The sequence below is a fragment of the Rhinoderma darwinii genome, chromosome 7, assembly GCF_050947455.1.
Source record: "Rhinoderma darwinii isolate aRhiDar2 chromosome 7, aRhiDar2.hap1, whole genome shotgun sequence".
NCBI lineage: Eukaryota > Metazoa > Chordata > Amphibia > Anura > Rhinodermatidae > Rhinoderma > Rhinoderma darwinii.
In genome coordinates this window covers 22,240,975-22,262,071 of record NC_134693.1, presented here as the reverse complement: position 1 = coordinate 22,262,071, position 21,097 = coordinate 22,240,975, and the positions used below count along the sequence as shown (strand labels likewise).

At 38.9% G+C, this 21,097-nt stretch overlaps 2 protein-coding genes across 4 annotated transcripts in view; both read left to right on the top strand.

Annotated features, from left to right (window-relative positions):
* LOC142657685 (calcium-activated chloride channel regulator 1-like) overlaps positions 1 to 21,097 on the top strand; it is a 1,094,600-nt gene that overhangs the window by 876,001 nt on the left and 197,502 nt on the right. The window lies entirely within an intron of this gene.
* Positions 7,888 to 19,976, top strand: TAL1 (TAL bHLH transcription factor 1, erythroid differentiation factor). Of its 3 annotated transcripts, none has more exons than XM_075832959.1 (4): positions 7,888 to 7,991; positions 11,983 to 12,765; positions 15,978 to 16,072; positions 16,763 to 19,976. In XM_075832959.1, the coding sequence occupies exons 2-4, from the start codon at positions 12,053 to 12,055 to the stop codon at positions 17,182 to 17,184; spliced, it is 1,230 nt and encodes a 409-aa protein (XP_075689074.1). In that variant the 5' UTR covers positions 7,888 to 7,991; positions 11,983 to 12,052; the 3' UTR covers positions 17,185 to 19,976. The 3 variants fall into 3 exon arrangements, with proteins under 3 accessions (XP_075689074.1, XP_075689071.1, XP_075689073.1); XM_075832956.1 differs by having other exon boundaries at positions 11,980 to 12,765; XM_075832958.1 differs by having other exon boundaries at positions 7,888 to 8,008; positions 11,980 to 12,765.

Below are 21,097 nucleotides of genomic sequence, written 5' to 3'. Positions count from 1 at the left end.
GGAAGCCCAGGTTGTATGATAGCGGCCTTCAGCTCGCCTGCATTGTTGGGTCTGGTGTCTCATCTTCCTCTTGACAATATCCTATAGATTCTCTATGGGGTTTAGGTCAGGCGAGTTTGCTGGCCAATCCAGCGCAGTGATACTGTGGTTATTACACCAGGTATTCGTACATTTGGCAGTGTGGGCAGGTGCCAAGTCCTGCTGGAAAATTAAATCTGCATCTCCATAAAGCTTGTCAGCAGAGGGAAGCATGAAGAGCTGGAAATGTCCTGCTAGACGCTGCGCTGACTCTGGACTTGATATAACACAGTGGACCAACACCAGCAGATGACACGGCCCCCAAACCATCACTGACCGCGGAAACTTCACACTGGACCACAAGACACTTGGATTGACGTCTCTCCACTCTTCCTCCAGACTCTGGGACCGAGATTTCCAAATGAAATGCAAAATTTACTTTAATTTGAAAACAGGACTTTGGACACTGAGCAGCAGACCAGTCCTTGTAAAGACTTAGGAAACCTTTGCAGGTGTTTTGTTGATTCGCTGATTAGAGTGTCAGCCCATGAGTCTACAATCTTCAACTTTTACCCAACATTCAAATTTTCTGAGACACAACATTTTGGGTTTTCATTAACTGTTACCATAATCATCAACATTAAAATAAAAAAATGCTGGAAATAGATCCCTCTGTGTGTAATGAATCTATAGAATAAGTTTCACTTTTTGAATTGAATTACTGAAATAAATTAACTTCTTGATGATATTCTAATTTATTGAGAAGGACTAGTGTATGGAAATGAGTTTTCTAAACTGAATCACAGGATTAGAAAAACATGGCTGCTTTCTTCTATTGGTTGTGTCTCTTAGGGTATGTTCACACGGCAGCGTCCGTAACGGCCGAAATTACGGGGATGTTTTCAGGAGAAAGCATCCCCGTAATTTCAGCCGTAACGGCATGTGCAGGCGCTTGAACGCCGCGTCCATTACGGACTTAATTGGCGCTGCTTTTCATTGGAGTCAATGAATAACGGCTCCAATTACGCCCCAAGAAGTGACAGGTCACTTCTTTGACGCGGGCGTCTATTTACGCGCCGTCATTTGACAGCGGTGCGTTAATATACGCCTCGTGTGAACAGACAAACCTCAGCCCATTGCTTTCAATGGGCAGATGTTTATCACCGCTTTCAAGCCGCATTTTTCGGACGTAATTCGGGGCAAAAACGCCAGAATTACGTCCGTAATTAGTGTGTGTGAACATACCCTTATTGTAGCTCATCTCTATTAAAGTGAATAGAGCTGAGCTGCAATACCTCACATAACCTGAGGACAGACGTGGCACTATTTTCGGAAAAAAGCAACCATGTGTTTCTAATCCTGTACAACCGCTTTAATCATACTATAATGAAAAGTTGAATAACTTTGTGTTTCAATTCTTCACCATATTCAATGTATCTTGCGAGGGAATGGAAACATACTGTACGTTTTTGCATTCAGTAACCCATCCTGACCTGGTCCTAATTTTATCTAACTATTTGTTACAGTGTATCAGTGTAGGTAACCGCAATCAGCCCTGAGTCCAGCTGCTGCTGTATGTAGCTCACTCAGGGATACCTAGACTAATAAATGATAACTACTCCTCATCTGTAAGCAGTACTAGGTTAGGAAGGATTTCCAGCTTCTCATTGTATACAAAGATGTTTCAAATATAAAGGATATTAGAAAGGTGCAAAACTTTTCATTATACTACTTATTTATTATATGATTTTTCTTTAGTTACAAAAAAACGAAACAATCCCTTTGCTAAAAGATGACCCACTGGCGATCAACGGTTATCACTTGGGGAACTATAGGTGGCTGCACATTTCTCTTGCAGCGGCCGCTGCTGGAGAAATGTGGTATTACATGGCACCAATTCTCAAGTGAATGACCGACCATATATTGCATAGTAGCGTTGAGTCCTGAAGAGTTTCAGCCACTCTTCGTAGCGGCTCTCTGCTTTGGCAAATAGAAGACGGTGTTGTCATCCCCCAGTCTATGACATTCATAGGGATTACTACCTTATTGGAATAACCCTATTAACCATCGTCTAAAAAGTCACTTATGGTGAAACTTACAAAAACAACATTTGTAATGGTGGCACAAATTTCATCACGCTTTGCCAAGGAGCATTGATATCGTAACCAACCCGTTCCTTAAACTCTGCACTTCAGAAGGTTTTGTGGACCAGTCATAAGAAGGAAATAAATAAGACTCAGGAGTTTTAGGAGGTCGCTGAACCTTCATTCAGACCAGACCAAACTTCAAGATCTGAACTCTTTCCTGCTTCCTGCTTTTCTTCCTGCTTTGCAGCTGAAGATATAAGACATATTAGCACCTCACGGCATCCCTTACATCCTCCACACATACCGCAAGTGGCACCTTCTATTGCTTTGTGGAATATTTTTTGTCTTTATTGAAGGCCATTAATGGAGAAGCTTCTGCTTTTTGGCCAACCACTCCATATGACTTCCTTGTGTCCTATCCTGGCAGAGCTTTTACCATGTTCCAGTCCTGAAAACAAGAACAATTTATTTACCCACATAGACAATAATCGCCAGACGGTCATGTACATACCGCAGTTCAATATTAATAATTTCCAAAATGTATTAAAAATTATTTTGACAAATTAAACATAATAGCTTAAAAACAATTGTTTTGCTATTCCACATGCTAGAATTGTTACTCGGTATTACGGCCATATTATCCGTGTGTGTATAGGGATTGTCTGGTTTAGAAAACCCAAATGATCAAAAATTCTATTAGGGTATTCTTTTATTAGAGGACCTTCATCTGTTAGGATATGTTCACACGGCTTAATTTCAGCCGTTTTTCGGGCCGTAAATGCCCTGAAAAATGGCTGTAAATACCGGGGCTGAACGCCTCCAAACATCTGCCCATTGACTTCAATGGGAAAAACTGCATTCCGTTCAAACAGGGCATTTTTTACCCGGCCGTTTTAAAAAACGCCCCATAAAAAAGAAGTGCGTGTCACTACTTGAGCCGTGTTTTTGAGCCGTTTTTTATTGGGTCAATAGAAAAACAGCTCCAAAAACGCCCGTAAAAAAATTGTGGCTACAAATATAATCTCTCTCTCTGGATTCATTTTAATGGGAACTGTGGTAATTCTTTATTTCTCCTGGTGGTGGCGCTGCAGGTGAATTGAAGATTTGCTGTTGGGTTCCCCCATAGGACAACCTGTGATCAGCTAATCAGCAGAGAACCCTTTTAACATAAAGGAATTGCCCAAAGTAGAGAACCCTTTAAAATTACAAAAGCAATGTGGGTAGAAGATCTTTTTGATGCACAAGGCAAAACAGACAAATATGTCCCTTATACCCGAAACATCTCCTGGTGGTGCCTATTTGCAGTGGTTCATTTAAGTATACCAGTCCTTGTTGTCCAGTGGTTTGGTTCCGAAAATGTCAGGAGCATCAAGAAGATGTCACAAGTCGTCGTTTTAAATTCCCTGAATTTCGATGACCACTGATTTCCAAATCTAAGGGACTGTAGCACATTATAAAGTATCCAAATTGTCCTTTGTTTGGAGCTGTGGTTCTCCAGCTGTTGCAAAACTACAACTCTCAGCATGCCCTGACAGCCAAAGTCTGAAGTTTCCCAACATCTCAAGAGCCACAGGTTGGAGACCACTGGTTTAGACTGTTGTGTCAGTGATATCTAGTACCTAGTGAAAGTAAAAGATTTTCATACTTACCGGCCGTTGTCTTGGTGACGCGTCCCTCTTTCCCCATCCAGCCCGACCTCCCTGGATGACGCGCAGTCCATGTGACCGCTGCAGCCTGTGATTGGCCTGTGATTAGCTGCAGCCGTCACTTAGACTGAAACGTCATCCTGGGAAACCAGACTGGAGGAAGAAGCAGGGAGTTCTCGGTAAGTATGAACTTCTATTTTTTTTACAGGTTGCTGTATATATGGATCAGTAGTCACTGTCCCGGGTGCTGAAACAGTTACTGCCGATCGCTTAACTCTTTCAGCACCCTGGACAGTGACTATTTACTGACGTCGCCTAGCAACGCTCCCGTAATTACGGGAGAACCATTGACTTCCTCAGTCTGGCTGTAGACCTAGAAATACATAGGTCCAGCCAGAATGAAGAAATGTCATGTTAAAAAAAACAATACGCTCCGCAGCACACATGACATGTGAATGACATCTGCAGACTTCATTGCGGAATTTTGAATCTCCATTGAAGTCAATGGAGAACTTCTGCAATGAGTCCGCTACACGTCCGCAACAACCAGTGTATGCTGCGGACTCCAAATTCTGCACTGCAGCCTATGCTCCGCAGCGGAATTTTCCGCATCGTCTAAACGAACCCTACTAAAAAGCAGTGGAAGGCAATGGAGAAACGGGTCCGCTGCGGATTAATGCTGCGGAGTGTCCGCAGCGGAATTCCAGAGCAATTCCGCCACGTGGGCTTTGCCCTTAGGGTATGTTCACACTCTGTGTTTTCAGGTGTATTTCGGGGCGTAAACGCATAACAAAAAGGTAGCTGAACGCCTACAATCATCTGCAAATTAAATATAATGGGAAAACTGGCGTTTCGTTCAGACGGGAATTTTTTGTTACGCCACTGTTTTAAAAAATGGCGCGTAAAGTACGCCCCCTAAAAAGAAGGAGCATGTCACTTCTTGAGCCGGGTTTCGAGCTGTTTTTCATTGTGTCAATAGAAAAATAGCTCCAAAAACATCTATAAAAAACGCCTCAGAAAACATTTTCAGCTTCAAAAACGACTGAAAATGAGAGGCTGTTTTCTCTGAAACAGATCTGGCGCTTTTCACTGAATCTGTCAGTCCTGCGAACCTGACGGCTTAAGTAAAAGTGGGTTCTGCAAGTCTGCGACACGCCGGATCCACTTGCAATCTATCACATCTAAGTTATCAACTCAGATGTAATAGACTACAGGTGGATCCTGTGTGTCAGAGACATGAAGGACCCGCCGTCACTGAATTCGTCAGGTTCGCAGCACTGACAGATTCAGGGCACATTCAGACGTGGCGGAATTGTTGTGGAATTCCGCTGCGGACAGTCCACAGTGGAAATCCTTAGCAGACAGTTTGTCCATTGGTTTCCACACCTTTTTAGTTATCTTCGTGCAGACATTGCAGAAAACTCCGCTGCGGACCATAGGCTGCGGTGCGGAATTTTCAGTCCGCAGCATGCACTGTCTGTTGCGGAGAAGAAGCGGAATTTCACTGCGTATTTCAGCCTTTGCAATGCAAAAACTGAAATCTGTGGCAAGTCCGCTGTGTTTTCTGCAACGTCTGAATTACCTGTCAAATATGCAAATGTTGGTGCAGATTCGTTGCGTAATTGCCCTAAATCTGCACCAACATGTGCAGCGGAAAAATTCTGAAAGTGCCGTCAGTGTATAGCACTAGATGCAGCTGCTCTGTATAGAGAATACAGAGCAGCTGTATCTAAAAAATGAAAAATTATTTTTCTTAAAAAGTATTTACAAAGTTACACAAAACACGCTGATACACCTTTTTATTAAAAACGAATATTTTGCCTTTTAAAGGCTTCCATAGCCCTTAACATGAAGGGTGGTCACCATATATAAAATGTTCTGTTGTGCTTTGCCTTAGAATCCAGGTCCTAGTTTCCAGCACCTGAATGGTTAATCCCCTTTTCTCCATTGTCAAGTTCCTGCCCAAACAATGACCATTATCCTACATTGTGACTTTCTCAGATCATAAACTGTAGTGAACATATTTTTTTAATATGAAGAGTCCTGTCCTTACCATGATCCTTGTGCCTATTGATGTTGATGACATCATTACTGGTCAATAATAACTCTAATCGATAATATTAAACATTACAGAGCAGTATCACTAAACAAGGAATATATATTTTTCACTTTATAATATTTATGTTTACTCTACTCACATTTTGCAATTTTACATATATTATGTTCAATAAAAATATCAGGATTTAATCCCCTGAACCCCCAATATCTACTTTTAGAATAAAAATAGAATAGCGTTTTTTTTTTCCTATCCTTTATTGTATCAGACTGTTAACCTGCTTCACCCAATATCTGTATTCCTATAGTTGGTGCCAGTCCATGGGAGGGCAAAAGGGGCAAATGCCCCATGGCCTCCTCGAACCCTCAGGGAAAAGTACAGTAGGTATTAACTACAAGCCTCTGATGTATCAGCACCTACAGACCTAGAAACAAGGGCTTGAGCAATGTTGGTGGTGAATAGTACTGTTATCTTGGCACTGTATGGTGGTATTTTTTGGGCACTGTATAGCACTGTTATTTGGGAACTACGTTGATATTGTTTGTGCACTGTATTGCAGTATTATTTGGACACTGCTTGCTACTCTTATTTTCATTCTGCATTGTGGTATTATTTAGACATTGCATGGCACTATTTGTTGGGCACTGTATGCTGGAATCAGTTGGACATTGAATAGTACTGTTAATTGGGCACTGTATGATACATTGGTATGGTCTATTGTGTGGTATTGTTTTGCCATTTTCTAGTGGTATTACTTAAACACTATGGCACTCTAACATGGGTCTACATGATACTGTTATTTGAACACTGGTGCTATTATTTGTTGGTATTATTATTTGGTATTGTTTTGTTATTTGTACACTGTATGATGGTATTATTTGGGTACTGCATGGTACTGTTACTTAGACACCGTATGGTGATATTGTTTTGGCACTGCATGGCACTCTGTGTTAGGTGATGCATGGTGGAATATCTACATGTTACTGTTACTTATTGACTATATTGAGCACTGTATGGTGGTATTGTTTGGGCACTGTATGGTGGTACATTTTACCTGTAGCCATTTTTTCTGAGCTATTCTTCTTTAGCTTCCTTCTGTAAAGAAAGGGAGGAGCCCCCCACCATATGTTGCCCAGGATATATATATATATATATGCATATATATATATATATACATACTCACCAATATATATATATATATATATATATATATATATATAGCAGCTGTACTGTGCAGCATGCAGTCAGGGTATGTTCACACGGCTTATTTACGGACGCAATTCGGGCATTTTACGCCTCGATTTACGTCCGAAAATGTGGCTCGATAGCGTTGGCAAACATCTGCCCATTCATTAGAATGGGTCTTACGATGTTCTATGCACACGGTCATTTTTTTTACGCCCCGCTGTTAAAAGGCGGGGCGTAAAAAAGACGCCCGTGTCAAAGAAGTGGCTGTCACTTCTTCAGACGTAAATCGAGCCGTTTTCCATGGACTCCATGGAAAACCAGCTCCATTTAACGTCCGTAATGGACGCAGCGAAAAGCGCCTCAACCTGCCATTACGGCTGAAATTACAATGCTGTTTCCTCCTGGAAACAGCACCGTAATTTCAGCCGTTACGGACGCTGCCGTGTGAACATACCCTTATAATTGCCTGTAGCTGCAGTATATAATGTAGGGCTGGGAGTTCCTATATAAAATAAATAATAATGATAATAATAAAATGGAGGTATTAGGAGTGTGCCATGCTGCATGTTAGTAATGATCTCACCACTGATCGCTCTCCCTCCTCCATACACATATATAATATATATACACTTATTGTGTGTATATATATATATATATATATATATATATATATATATATATATATATATATATATAATCTCATCCCTCGTCATATTTTGCCTCCTTCCCTGGATAAAATGGTCACATAATAATAATAAAAATAATGAGTGATGTGATAAATAATGGGCTGAGGGGCTTATCAGGGCAGGCTGGCCGCTGCTGCCAGGCTTATCTCTCCTGGACACATTGCTGGAGTGTTCCTCTCTCCATACTAAATAGGAAACGACTACACAACCAGCACCACCCGGCTACTCCCCTCACTACACCCCAGCACTGCAGCCGGGGACAGGCCACAACATGGCGCCCACACTCACTGCTACTCATGGAAGGCGGGCGGTGAGTCCATGCTGAAGGTGCAAGCGGGTGGATGGGGTCCCCGCATAAAGGGGGGGGGGGCATTGTCCTTTATTTGGAGAATAGGGGTGATTGTTTATTCTCCCGCTAATTGTGGCCACATAGGAAATAATGACATGAAGGGGGTGCAGAGAACAACAAGGGGGGGGGGGGCGAGGGTTATTACATCTGGGGGTGTGGGTCTGGAGGGGTGCATTGCCTGCCGTACATATATGTTTGTATCTACATATTATATAGGTCTGTAGGTGTATATTCTCATACTGCTGCATTGTTTTCTGCGTTATTTACAGTCGTCCTTGTCTGTTCCAAATCGCCCCCTCCCCCTCACCTGTAATATTGGGGATGAGAAATTATTTTATTGTTATTTCATCCAATTATTGTATCGTCAGACAAATTCTTATACATCACCAAGACCTGGATTACCGATCTATAAACGACCACCTTGATGTCGGCTGTTATCATTGATACATTGTAGTATTATACATAGATTATGTTACATACAGACAACTACAATGTTTCCTATTTAATTATATATAGATAAATATATTTTTTTATTCTGTTTTTATTAATTTTTAGAAATGACTAACACACAGGGCAAAACTATAAACTATATACAAAATATATCAATGCAGTCATCAAGCGAAGAAAACTAAAATAATAAAAAACCTACTAATATTTTTATGTTTATCGCATTCAATAAAGGGATGCGCGTAGAAAATAAAATACTTTACCTATCATTTGTAAAAAATAAATTAAAACCCCTTTTAATTTATTATTAATGATCCTTAAGCCTTAACTGTTAAAAAAAAATATATTGTGTGTGTGTGTATATATATATATATATGGAGCGATACTATTGTACCCATTGTGTTATTTTGCGTTGTATTATTACATTTTTTTTATTATTATTATTGTTATTATTATTATTATGTTACTGTGTTATTTGTACGTTTTTGTTGTATTATTACATTATTATTAGTAGTAGTAGTATTGTTACGGTGTTATTTTTATGTTTTTGTTGTATTATTACATTATTATTATTAGTAGTAGTATTGTTACTGTGTTATTTTTATGTTTTTGTTGTATTATTACATTATTAGTAGTAGTAGTAGTATTGTTACTGTGTTATTTTTATGTTTTTGTTGTATTATTACATTATTAGTAGTAGTAGTAGTAGTAGTATTGTTACGGTGTTATTTTTATGTTTTTGTTGTATTATTATACATGCATTATGATTACATTACTATAATGTTAATGTTGGTAGGTTTGAGTGTTGTAGCGCCGGGAGTAGGCACAGCGCTGTGTACTGATGTAGTATTATTATTATTACTATACATTGTTACTATGTTACCATTACAACTGTTTAGTAGGTGACAGTGTGGCAGTGGGTAGTAGTAGGCACAGCGCTGGGTTTTGATGTGTTGTAGCTGGTGATGATACGGGGGGGGGGGGGGCATTACGGGGGGGGGGGGGCTAACAGCACCCATCTTCTGGCTGCATCCTGGATATTATTATACTGGACTATAAAGCACACGGGTATGCAATACAGTGATCACCCCGATAACAGAGAGATCCATCTGTCCTGCTGCGTGTGGGGGAAACTCATAAAACAGTGGATGGAAAGAATAGAATCTGCTGGTAATATTAGCAGCAAATAAAAATATATTTACTGTACATCATCACTACATACACAGCACTGTATGTAGAGTTACATTACACACACACACACACACACACACACACACACACACACACACACACACACACACACACACACACACACACACACACACACACACACATACATATATATATATATATATATATATATATATATATATATATATATATATATATATAGCTACATATCATTACTACATGCACTGCTCTCTATGAGTTACATAGATAGATACATGTAAATAAATAAATACATATATAGATATGTGTGTGTTCTGGTTACCAGAAAGGGTGTGTCTTTGTCATGTTGAATTAACTCCTTCCGCGCTACTTTACAGATATCATTCTTTTTTAATTTGCTGGATGGAAGGGGGATGTATTTTTAAATAATCTGCCGAAAAATAGAAAGACTGATGAGGGTTTTACAATGGAGAGGATTAGAGGGTGCAGGGGGAGACAGAGCTGAAAATACGAATTAAGACAATAACATGAATTATAAATATAATAAATCGATATATGTATGTACATCTTAGTATATAATCAGTATATTAGGAATTCCCCCCTCCCCCCCAGAATTTATTTAGTTTTTTGTTTTTTTTAATGTAATGACAGTGGGATTACACAATAGCTGATATGCATTCATGCATTGTGCACATCACTGACCAGTGTACACTGTGGATATGTAATGTACACTGTATCACAGCTTATATAGAATATAGTGTGTGTCTGTGTATATATGTGTGTGTGTGTGTGTGTGTGTGTGTGTGTGTGTGTGTGTGTATATATATATTTGTAGAACATAATGTAATACATTTTCATGCTTCATTTCTAATAACACGTTACACAACGATGAACTGTGACCCTTAGCTCTGAAATATCACAGAATATCTATATAGTGACATAATTACTATTACCTGCCTGATGCTTCGGAACCGAGGCCCAGGGTGCAGAGCCCCTCTTCTCTAAATAATACTTGTCAGCAACCTACACCTATATATATATGTTTACATCGTCAATCGTCATCATGATCTTGGTTTATTTCTATATATATATATATATATATATATATATATATATATATATATATATATATATATATATATATATATTATAATATAAATAATCATTGTTAATAAAAATGTATGTATTAGTTTTTATTATCATTAATATCATCAATGCCTAATAATAATAACAACACTCAAGCAACTCATGCCTGTATTCGTCTTCAATTCAGTTTTTTAATGGCGAGGTAGTGAAGAATTATTATAATTATTATTTCTGTCATTGTTATTATTATTAATAATAATAATTGTAGTATTATTAGTAGCAGTAGAATACATGAAGGTAATAAAAACAATAACAATATTATTATTAATAATAATAATAATAATAATAATTTAATATTTTATTGGTCAAACATTTCCCTCAGATGTAGCATTTCCGTCAGCTTGTTAACCCTTGCGCTGACAGAGATAATAACCGAACGGTCAGACTTTCGTTGACAGTGAGCGGTCTCCTCTGATGTCCTCCACTGCCCCCTGCAGGTTTTACCTCGACCCCCTTTATATCCTACAATAAAATTAGGTAATTTACACTATAAAAATAGGGGGGGGGGGCATATTCTGCTTTGTGATACCCCTAGTAATATATATTTGATTTTCTAAGCATAATATAACCAACATAAACGATATAGAAAATACACATTATTGTTGATGAAGGCTACATGTCCCAGAATACATGACAACCTTAAAGACACAGGTGTCCTCCTAAAAACACAGAAATGGAGAATTCAGCATGTTATATATCCACAGTCTTACTATTCGTTGTATACATTTTAAATATGATGATGATTATTTTTGCAGGGATTGGTACAGCATTTCATCATGGCTATAGCAGTGGTTTCCAACCTGTGGAACAACTACAACTCACAGCATGCTTACAGTGCTGGACAGCCACAGGTCGGAGCCCACTAGACTATAGTATATGGCTGATATATGTATAACCTTTATATGTTATTTATCATTGTAGACAGGCTCTAGGGTTGTGAATATGGAGATGATACTTTTTGCTGCATTGATCTTGGGAGATATAATTGTGGTTGGTTATCAAATGAAGCTTTGATGTCCTCTATAACAATGGATGGAAATGCTGTGAATATTTGCTTTATGCAGGTTATGCTGCACCTATAATATTATTGCTGTCGTATGTGTATATTTATGTGTAGATTTATATGTATATTTATGTGTAGATTTATATGTATATTTATATGTCTGTCTGTTCTTCCACTACCCAGCAGGTAGGGTTTCAGTGGGAGGTGACAGTAGTGGCATGAAGCCTGTCCTACTCCTCCTGCACTGTCCCTGAAGATGATGGAGAGGTTGGGCACCGATATGGGAGACTCGCAGGATGTGGCATCTCCTGCTAGAGATGCAGCAGAGGCGGAGAGCACAAGTGGTGTGCAGCTGAGTGGGGTGAATGAGGGGGCGGCCCCCAGCTCCCCCCCTAGAGCTGTGCCGGTGATTGAGCTGCTCAGGAGGGGGGAGGGATCGGCTAATATAAAGGCCAGAGAGCAGGAACTGAGACTGCAAAGCCTGAGGACCACCGAACTGTGCAGAGCCCCTCTAACCCCAACCACAGAGCTTTGCAGAGCCCCCCAAAGTGCAACTACAGAGCTCTGCAGAGCCCCCCTGACTCCAGCCACAGATCTCAGCAGAATCCCCTTGACTGCAACCACAGAGCTCTGCAGAGCCCCCCTGACTCCAGCTACTGAACTCTGCAGAACCCCCCTGACTGTAACCACAGAGCTCTGCAGAGCCCCCCTCACTCCAGCTACTGATCTCTGCAGAACACCCCTGACTGCAACCACAGATCTCTGCAGAACCCCCCTTCCAGTCGCTGGACCACCTCTTACTGCTACCACAGAGCTCTGCAGACCCCCTATTCCACTGACTGGACCACAAGCTGAGCAAGCCACTGAAGCCCGAATGGTGCAGCTGAGTCCCCCAGCTACTCTCCCCTTGCAGGCAGCTGGCAGAGCCATGTTGTATGGATTGAGTCAGCCCTTGACCCCTGGAAACAGGTTGGTAGTTATATCATATTTATTGTAATAAGGTCAGAAGTATTAGGATTTTGGTTGGGGCAGCATACAGTCCATGCACAAGTAGTATCATCTGTAGCATCTTTAACATGACATTGAGCACCAGCCACTGTTCCTGGCATCCCGCTAATGTCTTCTTCTTTTCTTCTTCCCAGTCACTCAGTTGCCCTGTAAATATTGTATTTTGGCAGCAAATACATTATAATCTTGTTGAGCTTCTTGTACCACCCATGTAATATTATTAGTAGCTTCTCAGCATCTTGCAGAATATCTTGCTGCACCGTTGATAAATCCTCAGAAAAGTGAATCATCTGTGATTGCAGAGCATCTGAGATCATCCTCAAGCTTTCTTATTCCTTACATCTTCACTCATACATCTAACCTGAACATTACACCTCTTGCAGAGCATCTCTCACAGCATCCAAGTGAAGGACAGTTAAATCAATGACAGGCAGACAATAGCTGCCAAACCCATATGTGTTTGAACAGTCTGAGCACCACAACAGAGCACTGCAGACCCTACAAGTAATGCATCAGCCATATAGGAAGCAATAACAGAAAATGCAATCATCCTGGTACCTGTATTATATTATGAGTTATCCCAGTACAACAGTCCTGACACTGATCTCTGCCCCCCTGACTCACTCACTATGCAGGTGCATATCTCACCTATAGAAATCCCTCATTCTGTATATATATCCCAGTGAATTCTGCTTTCCTTTGTGCATTTGAAATGGTTCTGCTGCAATGCTATATATTTTGTTCATATTCCTTATGAATGTGTAGCCTGCTGGAACTTGTAGGATCTGCGTAAATTAAAAGGTTCCTTGTTGTATTTTATTTGCTTATTATATAGGAAAGAAGCAATATAAATTATGCATATTGCACCCCCAGTATGCAACCACTTTGTGTAGAAAAGCTAATAGGAGCCTGACCAGAACCTGCGCTCCCCAGTTATGTGATTGCCTATTATTCCTTCTTGCATGTCCCTGCAGGGAAAGCTGCTGCCTTCATGGTAAGGAATAATATGCTCAACGCCTCGTTCACACATGGAAGAATGTGGCTCCTGTTTGTATTGTATACAGGACATAATACTCAAGAGTCAAGGACCAAATGATAAAAAATAGTGTGGAAGAGTGATGCAGTGCAGTTGTCATTAGCAACCAATAACATTGCAGCTTTAGCGGATATCTGGTTGCTATGGGTGACTGCTCCTTTTTTCCTTTGCACCAGTTTTGATAAATCTCCTCTATCCAGTCTACACATCAGTCTAGGACTCCTCATTATATTGCGCCTCGATCATCCTGGTGAGGTGTTACAACACGAAAGTCAAAACCACTAAACCCACATGAAATCTCAACACATCCTGCGAAAAACAACACAACCCGTGTATCTCACTCTTCCCTACATCAACTGCATTCATTTACTCAAGCACATACAAAAACACAAATACACCATGCAGCTGGTATTACAATGTGCGGGTGTAGCTAGGGGGGGGGGCTAGTGGGGCATGTGCCCTGGGTGCTGAGTACCAGGGGGCACCAATATGCCACTCTACCTTGACCAGGGTATTTAGATACAAAGCTAAGACAGCAATCATACTGTTATTCTTTACTTATAGATTGCCGACGTATCACACAGCCCTGATTAACCCTTCGTTAATTCAAAGACTGATATTGACCCCCATTTACTTTACCTGGGTTGATCGTCATGACATATCTGTCCCAGGAACTGCTTTATTGTATATTGCACAGAGGTTTCTATGATATTGGGGATATATTAACCTGGCAATTATTGTATAGAATATATATGTATATGCTTCGTGGATAGGATCTGCTTCCAAATTTTGCATGGTTGATGATGATAATAATAATAATAATAATAATAATCTTTATTTATATAGCGCCAACATATTCCGCAGCACTTTACAATTCACCGGGAACATGTACAGACAATATCAGACATTACATACTGACAAAACTAATATACAATTCAAACAGGAGGATTGAGGACACTGATCACAAGAGCTTACAATCTATGTTGATAGAGTAAACTTGGAGATTATATAGAACCTAGAGAGTACAAGGAGTCCAAATCTTACATCTATAATATGGTCATTAACATGCTCCCATATTACAGCCATGTGAACCCATCAGCCGCTCAATAACCGATCAATATCTTACAAGAATAATATTTTTTTACTATATTTCCTTTTTAGTTCTAAGCTGTCAGTGAGGTCTATGTTGTATCATTGCAGTGCCAATGCCTAATTTTATATACGTTTTATATCCTATAAAGGCATGGTCTATATCTCCGTCCCACTGCGCCGGCTACTTCCTCTCTTTTTCTAACTATATCCATTTCCTGCCCTGTTTCCCATTCCTTGTCATTTCTTTAATGAATCTTTGTATTACTTCCTCTAATCTTCCCTTTCCTTGACACTTTGTTTATGACAAATAATCTAAAATGTTATTATCTATAATATAATCAGTGTGCAAGTTCTTCATAATGATTTGTATTTTTAATAAATGTAATATTGAAACATTGAATTTTTTTTTTTTTTAGTAGAAAACAAACTAGCAATTAATTTGAAAGAAAAATAAAGATATCAGTACAAGTCCATAATGTATATCAGTACTCCTCAGTGTATATTCTACCAATTAATAGCATAACACCCATTAGTGCCCTTAAATAGCCCCAATGTAATACTGGATTTAATATTATTCTGCTTAAAAGAAAAAAAAAACCTTTGTCTAAAATTACATTAATTTTTATTCAAGGCTTCCCCAGTGCTGGTTTAAGTGAATGCATTCTGTAATTTTATATATATATAATTTTTAAAAATTATTTTTTTTTTTTATTATTTTTTTTTTGCATATTAGCCAAATAAAATCAAGCAATGTGAAAATCATGTCATTGTGTCTCAATCCAAAATTAAGCCTAATTCATGATACCATAAAGCCAAAAACAAAACAAATATTATCCTATGACAACTGGTAAATGAATTCAAATATTTTAAAAATTTAATTTGTATTTTTTTCATCTATCATCTTTTTTTTTAATACATTAGAACACAAGAAGATATTTTATAATATAAAGATTTTTTATTTTTAATGGTATTATTATTGAACTCATTCAAATGCATCTGTACATAGTTGAAATAAATATAAATGAATATCTTATTGTCTCTGCAGTGGCTACTATGGCGATGCTGAAACCTTCCCAATGTACAATAATAATACAAGGACCAAGAGGCGGTCAGGGCCGTATGAAGTGGAAGTTATTGAAGGTAAGTCCTAAGCCGTTAATAGTATTTTACTGCAGAATGACTGTCATGTAAGATAAGTGAGCAGGTTCTTCTCATTTGTATGCGCAATATTTATATTATTCTGCTGATGCCACTAGACCTCTGTATTTTACTTAATGTGACAAAATAGAATTATTGATTTTGTGTTGAAATTATTTTTACCATTTAAAAAAAATTGTTATTAAAGGGGTTGTCTGTTGATCACAGGGTGGTGTCCTGCTGCGAGGAAGTGTTTATTTTCCCTGCAGCGCCACCATAGGGGAAATGGAGCATTACACAGTTCTCATTGAAGTCAATGAACTTTCCATGTAATGCATGGACATCCTGGGTCCTCCAGAGAGATGGATGCCCTTGTAGGCATTTTCCACTCAGGCTCATTAATGGAGTCCCCGGATGGGGTATTCCTTTTTGTTAATTTATAATGCCCTAATAAGAACTTGTAAGATTAATCGTATTTCAAATCCAAAATTTGGTTTGCTAATAGCCATACATTTAATGGGGTGCATTTTTGTAATGAGAAAAATAGCTAACTCTAATGCCAACCATAGCAACCAACCAGATATTTACGTTCCATTTTTTAATGTGCAGGTTATATATTTTTTAACTAGTACCTACATTTTCTATTTCAAGATATTTCTTCTTGATGGTAAGACTATTGCATTCTTTTTGCAGGAGGTCCTCATACAAAGGTGGTCCGTCGCATCTTCACAAATAGTCGGGAGAGATGGAGACAGCAAAATGTGAATGGAGCTTTTGCCGAGCTCCGCAAACTGATCCCAACTCATCCACCAGATAAGAAACTAAGCAAGAACGAAATCTTACGTCTGGCCATGAAATACATCAACTTCCTTGCTAAACTTCTTGACGATCAAGAGGAAGATGGCAACCAAAGGAACAAAATGAATAAAGATAATGGTATGGTCCAACAAGATCTCCTACAAGACATGCTGTCTCCAACCTCCAGCTGTGGAAGTTCTTTAGATGGAGCACCAAGTCCTGACAGCTTCACAGAAGATCATGACACAATGGACTCCAAACACAACAGAAATCTGCACCAGGCCATGCTCCCCATAGAAAGCAACGGGCAGCGGTGACAGCGCTATAGAAGAAAGGACTCTACTGACTGTCTCTTGACTATGACACATGGTTTTGGGCTTTTTTTCTGTGTTTCTTATGTTTATACATATACATGGGATAGCACGCCAACACATATTTTTAAGGTACTCTGACAAAACCCCCCCGAAATTCTAAAAACAGGAGCCACATTTACCATGAAGAACTGGGGCTTGAGGAAGAGGATTTCTTGACGAAGTCGTGATGTTCTACTTTTTTTTCCCCTGGCTTACCCTGTACTCAAAAATATGTAGCATCCCGGTCATGCTAGACATACAAATTTGGACCCGCACTTCTACTTTGTGAGACAAGTCACCCAATTTAATGACTCAACCGTGAAATGAACAACGTAAATTCCTAATTTAACAGATGATCCTATTTTTTAGAGCAAATGAAAATAACTTTGGCTTTTCAAAAGCTAAATTACGTAAAAAAAAAAACTAGGTAATATTCAAGTGAAGGGTCTCTAAGTAAAATACAACACTGGTGACTAAGCCGCAAAATTTGGGACCTGCACCTGGAGGTTTTTTTTAATTTTACTTGGTACCTAATAGAAAGAAGGTACAGTATATATATATAAATATATGAATATATACATTTATCTCAGAATTGTTCAGTTCACATCAGTATTTTTACTATTTATAATAGGGCAACAGAATGTTATATGACGTGACTAAAATATTGGGTTATATCTTATATTCATTTAGGCTTTTTGGTAGCTTGGTTTGTTTTTGATATAGACACAAATGTTTCCGGCTGCCTATACATGGGGCAGAATGTCCTGCTTTTTTGAGTATGCGACCTCAGCGTAAAAATAATCAGACATAGATACAGGATATACATATAGATTTATAGGTCTCCCTTCAAAAAATTAATCTGTAACTCATAGCAACCATTCTGAATTTTTGGTATACAATCTGATTGGTCATTATTAGCGACTCCTTTATTGCAGTTTTATTTCAATATCTCTCCCATAATATTCAGTAACCTCTAACAATTCCATTCCTATTACCCCAAGAACTGTATTTTTGTTGGGATTCCCATACAATGGAAACTGTATCATGATTCCCAGGATATCCAAGGTGCCAGAGGCGTAGCTTGAAGCTTCTGGACCCCAATTCAAATTATTAATTAGGGCCCCCACCCACCCTGTGCATTTACTGGTGTCATATGGTTCCAGTTGTTTTAAGCGCTAACTCTTCGTTCACCAATTGTTCCCTGTTTAAATTACATAAACAGATGAGTAACTTTACAAATATGTTATTTTACTGCCTTTGCACCAATTTTGAGTTATTTCGAGTTGCTTTCTCCATATATAGTTGTTTTCAGAATTCTACGGGTTGCCCTTGGAAACAGACAACAGTTTATCTGTGCTCTGTTGTCAGGACATAACAGTTGAGCTCTAACTGTCATGTGGTCTCCCGCAATGCACTGCTCTTTGGTAACAGGAAACCAAAAGAATTTTGAATTTAACTTTAGACTTGAATGGAGAAGAAAATGTCATGTAACTCAACCAGTACAAGATAAGTAAAACTATGTATTTACAAAGTTACTCAACTTTTTATGTGGATGATAATTGTGGATTTTTTTAAAAAAATGGAGTTTAAAAAAATGGCGGATGTTCTGGCCTTTTATATGCAAAAAAATAGTCTCATCTAGTCATACATGACCCACTATGGAAAATAGACATTCATATGTTAGTGGGATCTGGAGTCCCTCCACATAATCCCAGTCTTGCATGCTTATCTTATATTTGAGTAAAGTAGTTGAAGGGCAAAATTGCATCTATACGTCATAAATCCTTCATATATGTGCAGCATAAAGAAGATCGTTGGGTGTATGGAGTCCTTCTCTCTATGGGAGGTGGACCCTGGCTAAGGATCAGGCTGCCCATTTCTACCTTAAGGAATAGGATGGGGGGAGAAGTAGAAGTAAGAACCAGTTCTGCTTGTACCATGGGGTATGAGATTAAGTGAAGGGCTTTTCTGGTGTGGGCCTGCATCCAAATGGGACCATTTTTAAATTTTCTATTAAGTCCTGTCTCCTTTATGTATGGCATAAAAATGTTTAAAAATCACCATTAACTTGGCCAGAAGGCTATGGTGGTGGTCTGCAGCCTGTGGCTGTCCAGCCATTCCAGTATGCACAAACTGGGAGTTGTAGTTGGAGAGTCATTGTTGCAGACCACCAGGCTAGGGCTTTAGAGGTACAACCAGTATATGGCAATGGAAGCAAACTGCCAATCTAAACACCACATATAGTTTAAATATTTTAGTTTTTTTTCCATGTTGCCCCTGATATGTAGCCACTGCTGGTATAACAGATCCATAGATCCACAGGATTGATCTGACATGATCTAGTGTCCTGGGTATTAAAGGTACATGGACCTTTATACATTACATATGAACATTCTGAGGTTTGCAAACGTTCTCACTTGTTATCAGAAAGGTACATAGATATATATAGACATATAAATATATTTTTATCCCTCTTTTCCTTCGCTTGCGCCGGATCTCTATGTAAATTGACAGCACTTTCCATTTATGTCGTACTGTTTGAGTAAAGTCTTGAGTTTGTTTTCTGCATTTTTGTGCAGAAAGTAAGTAACCAGGCTTGGTACCCATTTAACCATTCCTCTACACGTCCAGCAGGGGAAGGGTTAACTTTGTAAAGCCGTTTCGGCAATTCTGTCTATGTGCTATTTAGATACACATTTTTTTTGTTATATAATGTAATATTGAAGATGTTCCTAAATAAAAGTTCTACAAACATATTGTGTCTCTTTGGTTGTATCTGGAGAGTAACCAAATGCTTTTTTATATAATATTTATACTTGTTTTTTTTTATCAATTTAGTTGTTTTCCTTGATTTTCCTGTGCAGTGAATATGGGGTTTGGAATTACTTTAAATGATATATTAAAGGGAATGTTTCATGTATTTCATTTTAGTTCCATTAATTAAATATATAGCATAGGTGGACAAAAAAAAATGGGTTTGTTATTTTGTAGGTATTAGGCGGCCATATTGGAGGCACATACTTTCTTCCTGTATTGTTTTTATAGAAAAAGTAGCAGGGTGTTTGTGCTGCACGGAAGCTGCAATGAATGTGAGTTAATGGCCAGGAAAGTGTGCATTAATATAGTCTCCAAGAAGAGACAGAGTACTGCCCATCCTCCAGATAAAAAGTAGCAGATGAGCTGCATACAAAGCCGTATCTGTGTGTATAGTGCTTCTATCACAGATTATCTAGGCCTCCAGCAGTACAATAAGGCTGTCATTTGTCATTAAATCTCCTAACCCCTAATAATAATGAGATGACTTTGCTGATCCTATCCCAGTCTACACAGCAAAGCTGATAGGTGAGCTGCTGAAAACAAGAAATGTCAGCCTATTATGTGTTTTCCACTGGCCAGTGTGAAAACAGGAATATTTCTGATATAAACAATTACTAATACACCCTTTAAACCAGCTCCTAGTTGTAGTATTAAGGCTTATTCACATGAACGGGATAATCGGCCGAGTGAAGGCCGTCACACAGCTGCATTAAATTCAATGTACTTCTATGGGACTATTCACATGGCCGTTTTTTTTAACGGACCGTGTGAGCAGCCCGTGAAAAAATAGGACATGTCCTATTTTGCCCGTTTTCACGGATCACTCAATAGACACAAGTCTATGAGGGATCTGTGAAATTGGGTCCCGCATGGGTGCAAATCGGCAGTGAAAAACTGCCTTTTTTCATGGCCGATTTGACACCCGTTCGTGTGAATAAGACATTTTAAGACATTGGCACACATTAGGCCACTTATGAACGTATCCTATTTATTTATATGAAACTGATGCCAAAGAAAATCAGTTTGCATCAGTTCCGTCTTGATCTGCTTTTCTTTTTAA